The sequence below is a fragment of the Schistocerca piceifrons genome, chromosome 1 (assembly GCF_021461385.2).
Source record: "Schistocerca piceifrons isolate TAMUIC-IGC-003096 chromosome 1, iqSchPice1.1, whole genome shotgun sequence".
Lineage (NCBI taxonomy): Eukaryota > Metazoa > Arthropoda > Insecta > Orthoptera > Acrididae > Schistocerca > Schistocerca piceifrons.
In genome coordinates this window covers 448,978,954-448,993,168 of record NC_060138.1, presented here as the reverse complement: position 1 = coordinate 448,993,168, position 14,215 = coordinate 448,978,954, and the positions used below count along the sequence as shown (strand labels likewise).

Genomic DNA, 14,215 nt, shown 5'->3' with positions numbered 1-14,215 from the left:
TTAAAACAAGCTGTAAATACCAGGCTGTATTCCACGTGTGTAGATACAACTGGAGCCAAACTTGATAAGTCAAGCTTGAAATATAGCTTGAACTCTGCCAACTTTGATGTTTGTTTCAAGCTTGAATCCAACTAACAGGCCTGAATATTCCAGCTTTGATCAAACTTATATACTTGAACTTTACATCTGGAAACAAGTTTGAAACCAGCTTACTGTGCTATATACATCTGTTGACTCATCAGTAAGAAAACTGAATTTTGTATGTCTCAGTGTTTCTGTAAGTTCGTTCTTACGACTCACTCCTAACTTTCTCTACGATCTGGGAACACTTAATGTGAAGCAAATTTATACTGTCAGCGATTTTAGAATCAACATGGCAACTCTTAACCCCTAACTGGTACATTCAAAAATGTTAATACACAAGGTATACACCTGGGTCGTCAGGACCCAGATAAATTCTGAACAGGTTTTAGAAGAAAATAAACAAGATGATAAAATTTAAATATTAACTGTTTAAGATGGTATTATTAATGTTAATACAAAACTAGTTTCCTTATTTCTGGTCATCTCTTTCAGAAACTATAAAAAAAGACAGTGAAGTAGTTAAAGCACAAAAAGTGAAAAACATACATTTGTCAAGTCCTACTCGAGAGCTACAAATATTAGCCTTTATAACTGAAATTACACATTTACAATCAAAATGGACTGTTCTTCAAAGCTGTAAACCAAAAGAAAAGTTCAAATACGGTATAAAGATTTCTGCAGGCATAGCTTCTGGGAAGATTCTGTGGTAACGTTTTCAGCTGAATGACATACTTGATTATTAAAATGGTAAAAAATAGCAGCAATTGTCTAAAAATCTCATGTTTTAGATAATTTATTGTTTTTACCAGTTAAATTTAGTATTTTTACTCTTCCAAACCACCGAAACACTTTGAGTACAAAACACTGGAACATTCCAAACACAATGGTGCTTGACATCTGGCACACTCTCGTGATGCTTTCCTATCTTTCTTAGATGGTTATATGGAGCACCTTCTTCTCTTAGATTTAGTAGGAGGAGCCTCTTTGCCGGCTTGGGATGTTCCTGGTGCCTCGTTAGGATTCATTCCTAAAATATCAAAAATCGAATTTCTGACGTCTTTTCTCAGAAATGGAGAATCCAGTCTTCTTTTCATATGGTCACTTACAAGTTCTATTCCTAGTTGAATGAGGAATTCTCGACGAATAATATCATTATTGTCTTCTTTGGCATGGAGTAAAACAAAAGTATTTACACCAGCTATATCCAATATGGTATAGAATATTGCCATAGGCTTCCGCCTTTTTCTTCTGAAAGTTGTATAATTATGAGTCTTTTCATCAAGAGCATCAATACCCCATTTTGTTCTATTGTAGTCGTATATAATTTCAGGCTTATGTTCCATCTCACATTCACCATAGTGCATTATTGACATCATGTTCACTACCTTGTTCTTTTTTGGGATGTGTGAAAGTAGTGTTATACAGCCAGAGTATCCATAAATTGAGGAAGACTCATTTCTGCTTTTGCTTCAGTAATGTTTAAGGGTAGCTCAGCCTTATTCTTTCTTATAGTGCCAATATAAGTAAAATGGCATTTGGACAACTCATTTATACACTTGAGAACCTGAGAACCAGTTGTCTCCAGACACATTTCTGTTGCTTCCTCTAATTGGTTCAACAAACTGCATGACAACTGCAGTTGGAATGAGCATACGCTGTGAGGTGGTTACAGCTGGTTTTCCACTATTAATTTCGGCATTCAAACAGTAATGCATTTGGCATCAGCCAAGATGAATATTTTTATTCCATATTTCCTTTGCTTGGAAGGAATGTACATCCTGAATGCACATCTGCCACGGAATCCAACAAACATTTCGTCCATGGTGACATATTATCCAACTGGATAGTTTTCTTGGCAATCTTTTACAAATGAATTGAATAGCTAAGAGATGTGGTACATTTTATCTCTGGGTTTTCTGGTATCACGGGTTGTTGAATCATCAAAAGGAAGACAATGCAATGAAAATAATAGACGTTTCAAGGGCATTGGTCTACCAGTGCCATTTATAGCAAACAAATCATCCAGATCTTCACTGTTTGATCTGAAGGCTCCCCAGAGATACCAAAGACCCATAAGGGCCTTTATTTCCACTTTATCTGTTACTTTTGAAAGAATAAACTTTTAGACTCAGGCGGCAATGATATAATTTTTACATTGGTTCTGAGTACTATCTCTGCAATCATTTTATCAGTGAAAAGTAGTTCCCAAAATGCTAGAGGGATCTTTTTGTTTACCTGTCTAGCTGGGCCATGTATTCCAGGAAGATGAATTGGAGGGATGATATTGCTTTGTGGGATTCTACCACGTATGCTGGGTGCTGTTGACCATTTGACTCTATTTCTCTCATAGATATTATTACCTGTAGATTGTCCTTCATTGCTGTCACATTCAGTTTCATGTTCACTAGTTTCACAATTGCTGCCATTTCCGCTTATATCATCAATATCACTGTCCACTGGTTCGTTCTGAGTATCGATGGTATCTTCCACACTCATTTTTATGAAATGTGGTACAATAATTCCAAAATATTGCAAGTGCTGTTAAGATGAAAAACTTCCACTGCAGTTACAACTGGGTCCTTGGGACCCATGTGCTTTTATAGATGCAAAACTAGCGAAGACACTTGTGACAATGCTGTGGGCTGATAGCCAACCGAATGCTGGAGAGTACGTAGGAGTGCAAGTCAGTGTGCTGCACACATTGCAATGCTGAAAAAAAAAATTATCTCAGGTCCCTAGGACCTAGGTGTACCAGTTACGGGTTAACTATGCCCTCCAGCTGATCTGCAACACTGAAAGGCAGATTGTGATCTGCCACGAATCCCACCAATTTAATTACAGCAGTGTGAGCCTGATTATTTAAAGTTACATCACTTGTAACTGATTTCACAAATGAACTCAAAATTATATGGATTTTAGATGACATCATCCTCACATTTTTGACATGGTTTTCACTATAAGAATGTTTGTAACACATCCCAATTGAGGCACAAAAATTATTTTACAGGTTCTACATCTAGCCCTTTCAGAGTTCGGTTCATCAATGCACAACCAACCATTACATTCAGGATTAGTTTCCAAGAATTTTCTGTATTTTTGAATTCGCTTCTTACAGTTAAACACGACCACTACTACAATCTTCTTTTTCCATTGACACAATTTTGCGTACTTAACACTTTACAAATCGCTGTGTCCTCATCTGAACTAACATGTCAACTGTAATCGTTTTCGCTTATATATGAGCGCCGCGCAGGATGCAAACCAGTCGATACAGTGAATTCCCCGGAGGTTTCACCTAAGGGAGTAAGCAAAGTTGACTAATGACGCTTAACGTAATCAAATTGGGGAATACAATGGCTGCACAGATGGGCTTGTAGGCTGCTCAAAATCATACTTGTGGAATAAATTGTCAAAAACTAAATATACCATAATAATTAAAATAATATAAAAGATGAAACCTTTACAACAGTAAACCTTTTAACAGATCGTATAACAGATGTGCGATCCGAGGGTGGAATGTATGTTCGTGCAACATCTCTGGAGAGTAGTGGGTGCGTCATACCATTTTCGTAGAACATCGTTGAGTAAAAATCTGGGAATCGAGTGCAATCAGTGAAAACGGTGAAGATGGCGCCGACTGGTGGTCGGATGCAGAGTGTTATATTATGTTTTAGTTTTTTGATGGTTTTTCTTCAGTGTTCCGCTTACAGGAAATGTGAGTGTAATCTATACTGGAATCTGCAATGATGGGAGAAAATTTGTGTGCTGTGCTACAGAATTGTCTATTTTTTACCAATGTTTACATGTTTTGACAGCTCATATAATCCAGTTCGTAACAAAATACCGGAAATAAATATGATGGTTTTTATAATTTTGGTGTAAATGAAAGTTTATTGCTAGGCTAAATATGTCAGCAAATGAATTGACAGAGCAGGCGTATAGCGTATAGTAGTGTTGTTGGAAGTTGTTGACGCTGTCTTCCCTGAAGAATTTTTAACTTGGCGCAGGCGAGCGGTGAAATATTTGTTTTTCAGTGATTAATCCTTCTGGTGATAGTTGTTGTTTAAAGTGATATACAATGTTGATCGGGTGGTTTCTTTTGGTGTGCAGTGTATTGATCAAGTGCATACTCAGTCACTTGAAATAATTAATGTTGACAGCATTATAATGAAGTTAAAAGTTTGAATGTGCGAGCGACTACATTACTACTAAGTTATTCTCATTCTGATTTTTTTCTTCCAGATAGTTTAGGGCATGACAAGGTTTGTTCACACGTGAAAAAACAAACAATTAAACTTCCTCCAGAAAATGGAATTTTAATTACTGAACAGCGAACATTTGATAAGTGGTCTGGATACAAAGAATTTCGCTGTAAGTTTAAAGTTGAGCTTCTAGATGAAGGAGATTTGTTTGCGGTGATACAAAATGTAACTTTTAGAAAGGATCCAGTTACTGGTGAATGCATCGATTATGTACAGGTAATTAGTTGTTCAGCGCTAGAATATATTTTGACTTATTTATATGTAGTTATCCTAGAGGTTTTGAGTCTAATAAATATATTTTGAAAATATCAGAGTAGTGTTTTGGAAACCATTGTTGCTCTTATTATCTGTTTTATATTGTGTTTGTTTTTTTCTTTGTATCTATGAGTAGAAATTTGTTTAATTCGTGTTCATGCATTTTGGATGCTTTATTATTTATTGTGAAGAGCGAAGTAGGCAGCACAGTAGTATTTGCTCGTAAATTTGGAAATGAAATAAGTGCCAATTTTTCATTGTCGCACAGTTGAGTACAATAATGACTACTTAGAGAATACAGTGGTGTATCTTATTTGCACCAAAACATGAAGTAACAGATTATAGCATCTATTAAATCAATGAAGTTCGAATTTAAATGAAAAATGGAATAGGTATTGTTATAGAATTACGTTGTTAGCTAGTTTTATATATAAAATCTGTTGTTTCATCTGTGGATGTAAGTGTTGGAGAAACGTCTGATTTCAAATGATACAGTGAATTTTGTTTGGTCTCTGCAGCATATATGTCTACACTCTGCAAACCACTGTCAAGTGCATGGCAAGGGTACGTCCAAGTGTACCAGCTATTAGGGTAACTTCCTGTTCAGTCACGTATGTAGTGCAAGAAGACTATTGTTTTAATGCCTCTGTGCATGAAGTAGAAATAATCCATATCACTTCAGGCAGTGGGGTTACCTTCATAGTTTGGGATGTTATTGAATTTAGCATATGTTAACATTCAGGTGTAAGTAAGAAACATACTTTTTTGTATTCTTCAAAAAAAAAATCCTGCCCAGAGATACAGGCCATTGCGAACATCGTTTTCAAGATACGAATCTCGGAAAAAATTTTAAAATGCTATAGCTCTGTAACAGTTCTAGATATTTTGTTAGTTGTTTTTATTTGAAAGATAATTGCTTTATCATTACAATAGCATCTTTTGTTTGGACATTACTGTCGTCTTTTGAATTTTTTTTTAATAATTTACAGAAAAAATTTCTTTTTTCAGAAATGACAACCAGAAAAGTTAGATTTTTTTCTGTTGATTTGTCCATGTAGTACTGTATTCTCTGTAAAGGAGGGCTTCCACCTTTAAGTTGGACAGGTTTCATTTTAAAAATTCATAACGGAAAAGTCAGATTCCATCCCTCTGCTTTCACCGATGATGCCACCAATATGGCGGAAACGACCATTCACAACAAATCTCATACTGCTCCTATGACGTCATCAAGTAAACCACCAAACACATATTCCTCCAAAAATATAATGAAGCTAACGGGACAAGCGGGGGAAATTGGGGGTTTTTAGATGGGGGACAAACTAAATATACACACACGCCACTACACCAAATGGCAAAAAACACTAAAATTACAATACCCCACAACCTTCCCAAATTCAACAACACACAAAATCCACTGAGATAAATTACTTCCCTTGACATATAACAGGTCAAGCGAAACAACCGATACCACACTATAAATCTCAAAACTTTCACCACCACTACACTTAATCCTACCACAAAAAAACACCTAGAAAATCAAAATTGGAATCGAACACTTCCCTTGACCTGTTATCCTTACGACATCTCCACATGTAGTCGTCCCTGGTCCAAGACGGTGGTACTTTTGTAAGCCTCATTTCTTCACGACACGCTGAACACATCATGACTTCAGCCAACAAGCCGAATAGCTGAAGAAATTTTATTAGAGACAATGCACTGTCCCCCATCATCACTGCCAACTGTAAACTGTTTTAACCTTGTCAGTCATATCCATACCTACCAAAGACATTAACAAAGCAATTTGCCAAAATTCACACACGATGAACGGAAAAAAACGACAATAACATCAAGATAACAAAACCAAAATTCTTAACTCACTTAAATATATTCTGCTGAAAGCACAGTCACCATCTATACCGCACACGTGCAATGCTACCAAGCAGTTGAATCCCACACGCCATATAACACGCTACCCATAAAGACGCCACCAGAGAGAACCACTGACTGCAATAATACACCATGTATAAACACGCCACACACACGTAAACTAAACCAAAAACTTCACCTAACACACAACACATAAACACATCACGAGAGATCACCACCGATCACAACAAAACAACACCTACAAACACACCACTCTCACTAACTAAAACCGAGCGAAGTGGCGCAGTGGTTAGCACACTGGACTCGCATTCTGGAGGACGACGGTTCAATCCCGTCTCCAGCCATCCTGATTTAGGTTTTCCGTGATTTCCCTAAATCGTTTCGGGCAAATGCCGGGATGGTTCCTTTGAAAGGGCACGGCCGATTTCCTTCCCTAACCCGAGCTTGCGCTCCGTCTCTAATGACCTCATTGTCGACGGGACGTTAAACACTAACCACCACCACTAACTAAACTCCGCACCGTCGTGATGTCACACACCACAACAGCCTTACGTCACAGGTCAAAGCCAACGGGTGGAATCGGATGCTGACGTTGACCGTTTTCAAGGATATTGTTTGTCTTCAATTAAGTTGTTTCTTACAAATTTCTTTGTTGCAATGTTTATTTCTATTGTCTTTGTTGCAGTTATTTCTTTTCACTTTCATTGTTGCAGATATTTCTTGCACTGTGTTGTAGTTTCTTGTCAGTTTCTTTGTCGTGGTTGTTCATTGCAGGTTTCTTTATTGTAGTTGTTCAGTGCTAATTTGTTTACTGAAGAGGCTTCTAAGAAATCTGAGACCATCCAGTGAGTTCTGCATTTTCGTGAGGAATTTGCCAGTTGAACAGTTGCAATGTGTTTTGTCAAAAGGAATGTTTGAAATGTCTTCTGACCGGGGCCATGAGAGAGAGAAAGGCAACAGACTTTGTCCAGGGTGGGAATAAGTATTTTCATTTGAAGATTCTGTTTCAAAGTGAAGACGTTTCCAGTGACAACTTTTTGTGTTCAATATATTTTGACAGAATAACAACCATGATAGTATCTGAATAAGGTGAAGCCTGCCATGGTGCAGATGATGCAAATTTAGCATCAGTAGAGGAAGAATTAGGTACACTGAATCAGTCAACTACAGAGGTACGTGTTAGCCAGGGCTAACACACATAAAGTATTCCAGTGATGGTTGCTTGACCATTTTTACATATTTTAACTTTTTTTAATGTGAATGACCTATATTTGAGAAATTCAAAACAGTTTCTTAAAATAATTTATCTTGCACCTTTACTGGATGGCAGCCGTTTTTATTTGTAGGCGTGTGATTATTTTTCAGTCTGGAGACATTAGCAAAAATTTTAATGTCTCTGCACTGGAGTAAGTTACAACATTGCAATTGACATGATTGTTTTTAGAAGAACTTACTTGAAATTTGCATTGCCTGTTACACAAAATACCATAAATTCAAAAATAACCAATCAAAATTACTGCCAAAGTTTGGTATCCAAATTTTCCAAAATCGCCTTTTTAGGCCCAAAAATAACAAACAAGGAGTGATTTATGAGTGTCTTTTTTTCCTATAGTTAGATATGATACACTCCTACCCTCATATAGTGCAAGAACATTTACAAATGTTTCCTTAATTTTTTATGAATTTTTGAAATTTCAAAATTTTCTTTTTTTGTAAAGTTTGGGGTTAGCTATCTCATGTGGGACTGAATATAAAAACATGATTTTTGCACAGTTTGTACACCTATATGATAGCACTGTACTGTAAAAATTTCAACATTGGTATCTGACAGTGAACAAAGATATGAATTTTTGAAAATGCGGAAATAATTCAAGTTACTCTACAACTCATCTTATGGCTGTTGCCTATTTAAATGGTTTATTGTTTCATTGTAATCAAGTTTAATTGTGACATATATTTAGTTAACTCTATCTCCAAATATTCATTTAGTTTATTTATTTTTAATAATGCAATATTAGCAATAGGAGCTTTCGCTTTTGTTCTATGGTAATCAAAATGCTTATTTAAGTTCAGGTTTATTGTCAATAAAGAAGTTCATTATTGCTGGGTGTGGCATTGTAGAAGTACATTATTGCTGGGTGCGGCATTGTTGTAGTGAGTCTGTTCTGAAACCTCTGTTAGAGTGGATGTACATACTTCATTGAGAGTGTAGAATGTATTATGTGCATTGTTCTGTGTGTAATTTGTAATTAATTTTGAGACCTTAACTGGAATGCAATAACATGGATGAACAGTGCTCTGTTGGACAGATAGCAAGTGAAATGTGTCACAAAGCAGTTTACCGTTCAGTTTCAAAAAACTTGAGAAATGTCAATGACTTTGATGAAGTTAGACAAACTTTGTTTAAATTTCAAGTAAGTTCTTCTATAACATCAGTGTTTGAGTATCATGAGAAGAAATATTTTCTGAAGTACGACGACATTTTTGGAAGATAGTGCTGTGATCCACTTAAAGTTCATAAAAAGCCTGTTACAAAAGGTTTGAGGGAAGTAAAACTTGAACATTTGTCCTTGTTATGTGAGAGTGAAACAGCTTTCCGTGTGAAACGTAAAGTGATTCCTGGAAATTCCCTGTGCCCACATTGTTACTCAAAAATATTTGTTGTGAATCCAGAACCAGAATCATGCAGCCTTATTAATGACATTTATATTCCTAATGAGGAAGCTGTTAGCATATTGGATTTTGCTTGTTCTAAGTTAGATGTATCTCCTGCTTTGAAAATAATAAAATTAAGTAGCAGAAAAAGAAAAGCAGCTGTTGAAAATAAGATACAACAAATTTCACACAAAATTAGAGAAGACTTGGAATCATGCTTTAATGATACAGATACCAACATTAATTCTAAAGAAGAAGAAAACCTACCACCAGCATCGTCTGACGCTGAATGTTTGAGCTTAATAGGGAAATTAAAAATGAAATGTTCAGTGACATCTAAAGAGGAAAAAGTTAAAATTTTAAGTTTGCTCCCTGACGCACGATCAAGAGAAAACTTAGTTCATGAATTCAACGTTTCTCTTCATGAATGCAATGTTTATCATCATTTGGTTAAACTAACCCAAAAATTAGTGAAAGAGCAAGGCATTCTCCCAGTTTTAGGAAAGAAGGAAGGAGTAGGTGTAACAATTAAAAAGATCCAGCAGTTTTTTGAAGATGATGAAAACAGTAGACTGTGCCTAGGATGCAAAGGTAGTAAAAGAGTTGTTATAAATGGAGTTAAAGTAACAAAGCAGAAACGTCTAGTGCTATCAGATTTAAATGGACTTTATGTAGCTTTCAAAAATTCTCATCCTGAACGCAAAATTGGAAGGTCAAAATTTTGTGACCTCTGGTGTATTTTGGTTGGATCTCAGGGACACACTCCGTATGTGTTTGTTTATATCATCAAAATGTTAAACTGATGATTGTAGGTGCAAAACTCAGTGATCTTAAGTACAAAGTGGTCTGTGACACAGTTATGACTGCATGATGAGTGTGTGTAATAAATGCCCTGGTAAGGAAACCATTACTGAATTGTTTCACGAATATGATGAGGAAATGCCAGGCAGTATTACCTTCAAACAGTGGGTCACAACTGACAGGGCAGAAATGATAACAGTGGTTAAATCACAGGAAGAGTACTTGGAATCTATATTGATAACATACAAAAACTTAAAAGTCACCACTATATTTCTTAAACCCAAAGTAAGTTTTTGAAGGACAAAAAAGAACGACGTCATGAAACTGAATGCATAGTTCTAGCTGATTTTGCAGAAAATTTTACATGTGTGATTCATGATGCAATACAAGGGTAGCACTGGTTCAATGACCAGGCAACAGTGCATCCATTTATTCTCTACTTTAAAAATGAGAAAGATGAAGTTCACAGTTCTTCAATTTGGATTCTAAGTGACTACTTGGAGCACAACACTTTGGCTGTACATGTGTTTCAAAAGTATGTAATAAATTACATAAAATAAAAATTTCCCAGTGTTGAGAAGCTGATATACTTTTCAGATGGAAGTGGTAGTCAGTATAAGAACAAAAAGAATATTTGAAATCTGTGCAACCCCAAAGTAGACTTTGGGTTGGAGGCTGAATGGCACTTGTTCGCATCTTGCCATGGTAAAAATGCATTTGATGGAGTAGGAGGTACAACAAAATGTGAAGTAAGTAATGCCAGCCTACAAAGACCAAGCACAGACGAAATTCTCACAGTACAAGATATTTATGTCTTTTGCAAGGATAGTATTAAAGGCATTACCTATTTTCTGATCAAGAAAGAAGAAGGGGTTCTGTATATGAAAACAACACTTAAAACCAGATTTGAAAACTATAGCAATAAAAGGAACAAGGCATTTCCACAAATTCCTTGGCATTAGAAAACTTAGATCTATGCTATGTAATATCAGAAACTGAAATTTATGAGGATCTTTGTGTCAGTAAAATTACATCTCTGTCTTTAACGTTGAATGACATAGTGGCATGTGTGTCTGATGGACAGTGGTGGCTTGCAGAGGTTGAAAGAGTAAGTTTGGAAAACAGTGATGTTTTTGTGCATTTTTACCACCCTGCTGGCCTAAGAACATCATTCAAGAAATCTACTAGTGACAAAGTTTGGATACCAATGAAAAATGTTTGAAGGGAACTTTCAGTGCTTGAACGGTCTTATTCTATATCATAGAAGCTGTCTGAAGAAATAAGTGTTCTTAACATTCACCACCAGACTGCCTATTGGCTTCCGTCTCGGGTTCTCCATCCGATATTCATCTACTGATTTTTCTGATGTTTCGCCAGCACGAGTGGCTGGCATTGTCAAAGCTTCACCCTTCATTGGCGGTGGTGAACTGGAGCCAAGCTCGTGGCCGCAGACTATATGTACCTGGTGCGCCAACATCCGAGGGCTTCTCCGACATTCACCACCAGACTGCCTATTGGCTTCCATCTCGGGTTCTCCAGCCGACATTCATCTACTGATTTTTCTGATGTTTCGCCAGCACGAGTGGCTGGCATTGTCAAAGCTTTACCCTCCATTGGCGGTGGTGAACTGGAGCCGAGCTCGTGGCCGCAGACTATATGTACCTGGCGCGCCAACGTCCGAGGGCTTCTCCACGGTCATTTCCGGTGCGGTTCTCCTCTTGCTACCTGCGACGGTCGTTCGCTGCAGTACGGGAAGCCAGGATCCGTTTACCGTAAGGCTTTCCTCTTTCTTGTTGAAACTGTTCACATGTTTTTGTATTTCTACAGCTTCTCTGAACAAGCGCGTGTGATAGTACTTCTCTACAGCCAGAACTTCCGTGTCGGCGAATTTTATTACGTGGTCGGTCTCATTCAGTGCGTGCTCTGCCACGGCAGATTTCTCCACCTGCAATGTCGCTTAAGCTCTTTGATCTTGGTGTTAATTGATCGTCCAGTCATTCCGACTTCAGAGGAATGTTTGTGGTGTGCTTGTGTATGACTGTGACTGGTGGATTGCAGAGATTATAGACACCAGTTATGAGTTAAACAAAATTGTAGTGAATTTTATGCTACCATATGGACCAGCTGCTGGGTATAGGTTTCCAGCTGAAGGATAGCAACAACACCATCAGTGCTGACTTCCTGTTCACAATATTTTGAAGATTGTAAATGCTCCAGTTCCTATTGGTTCACCAGGAAGGCATCACTCTATATCAAAGGAAGAAGGCATCACTCTATATCAAAGGAAGATACTGAAGCAGTGGAACACATTTTTAGTTCATTGACTGGCTAATTTCTGTACAAAACAGAGGAGGATACTGAAGTAATGGAACACAATTTTGGTTCATTGACTATAAGGCTAGGTTTTGATTCTTATGAGCCTGTTATGTGATGATAAAACAGGTTTTCTGTACGGCAAAAATTTCAGTTGTTTATAAAACCTGTTCAACCTAAAAGTGGAAGCTCTCCTTTTCAGGGAAAGTAGAACTATATGGTACTAATCAACAGAAAAAGAGTCACAGTTTTATGGATTGCCATTTTTGAAAAAAAAAAATCCATAAATTATTAAAAAAAAGTTCAGAACGCTATAGTAAAAGAAGAGATAAGTCCAAATGGAAGATTTCTTAGTAATCATAAACCAATTATCTTTCAAATAAAAAAAACATATAAAATGTCCCGGAGATGAATCATTATAAAATTTTTCCAAAATTCGCATCTTCAAAATGGTGTGCACAGTGTCATCTTTGGAGGGCTGTACCTCAGAGCAGGAACTTTTTGGAGAAAACAAAAAGAATATGTTTTCCTTACTTAGTCCTACATCTTAACATATGCTAAATTCAATAATATCTGAGACTATGAAGATAAGATTCTTTCCTAGCCTGCCTGAAGGGATATGGACTATGCCAGTAATTGTTCTAATCTTATCCTTATGATCCCTATATGGGCGAGAGAGAGAGAGAGAGAGAGAGAGAGAGAGAGAGAGAGAGAGAGAGAGAGAGGCAGCACCCTGGATGTTTAACACATATCACATCATTGTTCAGAAAGTCATTCAAATCAGATTATGTAAAATGACAATGTAAGGCTGCCTCATGAAACTACAGACCCAAAAGTTACAAATTTAATTGAAACATTTTCATTACACATCTTAACTTTATTTAGGGTGTAAAATTACCATCTGTAATCAACAATTATTCTAGCCACACTAATATTAATTTAAAATGTACCTGTTCAGCGGTGAAGATCCATGAAACTATCGATGAAACTTCTTAAGAGCATATCTGTTTTTAATCCACTGTGACAAATTATATTCTCTTAACTTCATATCTGTATCATTAAAGTAATACATTCTGCCCAATGATGTCAATTTAGCTACACCAACAGCACATAAAATGTTTTCCTAAGGCACGAAACAAGAGTATTCCTTTTCCGGCCCAAAGAATATTACTGCTGATCCAGGTGGGCAGAGAAAAAGTAGTTCAATGTCCCCTTCTTCATCACAGACATTTCTCACGAAGGCAAAGTACCACCTGTCATCACACACAGCTACTACAAAAGAATCTTGTTGAGGACAAGTGCAAGTCCATTGTGGGGCATTTTCATTGAATGAAAAAATCAAGGAAGGCTTTTCGGAAGAAGTTACTCTTGCAATCTCTAAATAATCACAAGAAAGTGGTTTGTAATGGTGAAAATTCCTGGTAACAGTTACTGTACAGGTTGTTGAAAATCTCTTTTTGAGGTTTTTGCATAGAAAATCTACATTGACTTTCTCTAAGAAATGAAAAAAGAATTGTCAATATTAGGTTTGCAAAAATTGTAAACATCAGATGCAGTTGTTATTTGTGCATAATTTGCTAGTTGAAGACAAGCTTTTCTCAATACATTTTTTATAGTTCCTCCCAAACCATCGCACACAGATTTATCGTGGCTCGGAATGCTCAGCATCAGTAGAAAAATTGTTTTTGTGCCTCACATAAATTTTTAAAGCTTTTTCTATTCTTATATTGAGCAGCACATCCATTAGTGAATTAAAGCACTTTCTTCACTTGTGGGTAATGCTCTGCCAGCCACTTAACCATCTCTTTCCGGACAGCATTTACAAATCCTACATCATGTTCCATATCATCACTTATAAAGCAGTGGTTCAGTATTACCAATTTACTTTCTTCATTTACCACATAAATACACACAGGATGGATTGTACATCTGCTTCTTGTCCAGAGGTAACTCTGAAT

At 36.7% G+C, this 14,215-nt stretch overlaps 1 protein-coding gene across 2 annotated transcripts in view; it reads left to right on the top strand.

The window, feature by feature from the left end:
* Positions 1–3,710: 3,710 nt before the first annotated feature.
* The window catches only part of LOC124791936, a 43,258-nt gene continuing 32,753 nt past the window's right edge, over positions 3,711–14,215 (top strand). For both annotated transcript variants that reach the window (XM_047257900.1, XM_047257899.1), the window contains exons 1-2: positions 3,711–3,799; positions 4,327–4,562. In XM_047257900.1, the coding sequence (XP_047113856.1) occupies positions 3,712–3,799; positions 4,327–4,562 (324 nt within the window). In that variant the 5' untranslated portion in view covers position 3,711. The remainder of the gene's footprint in view (positions 3,800–4,326; positions 4,563–14,215) is intronic.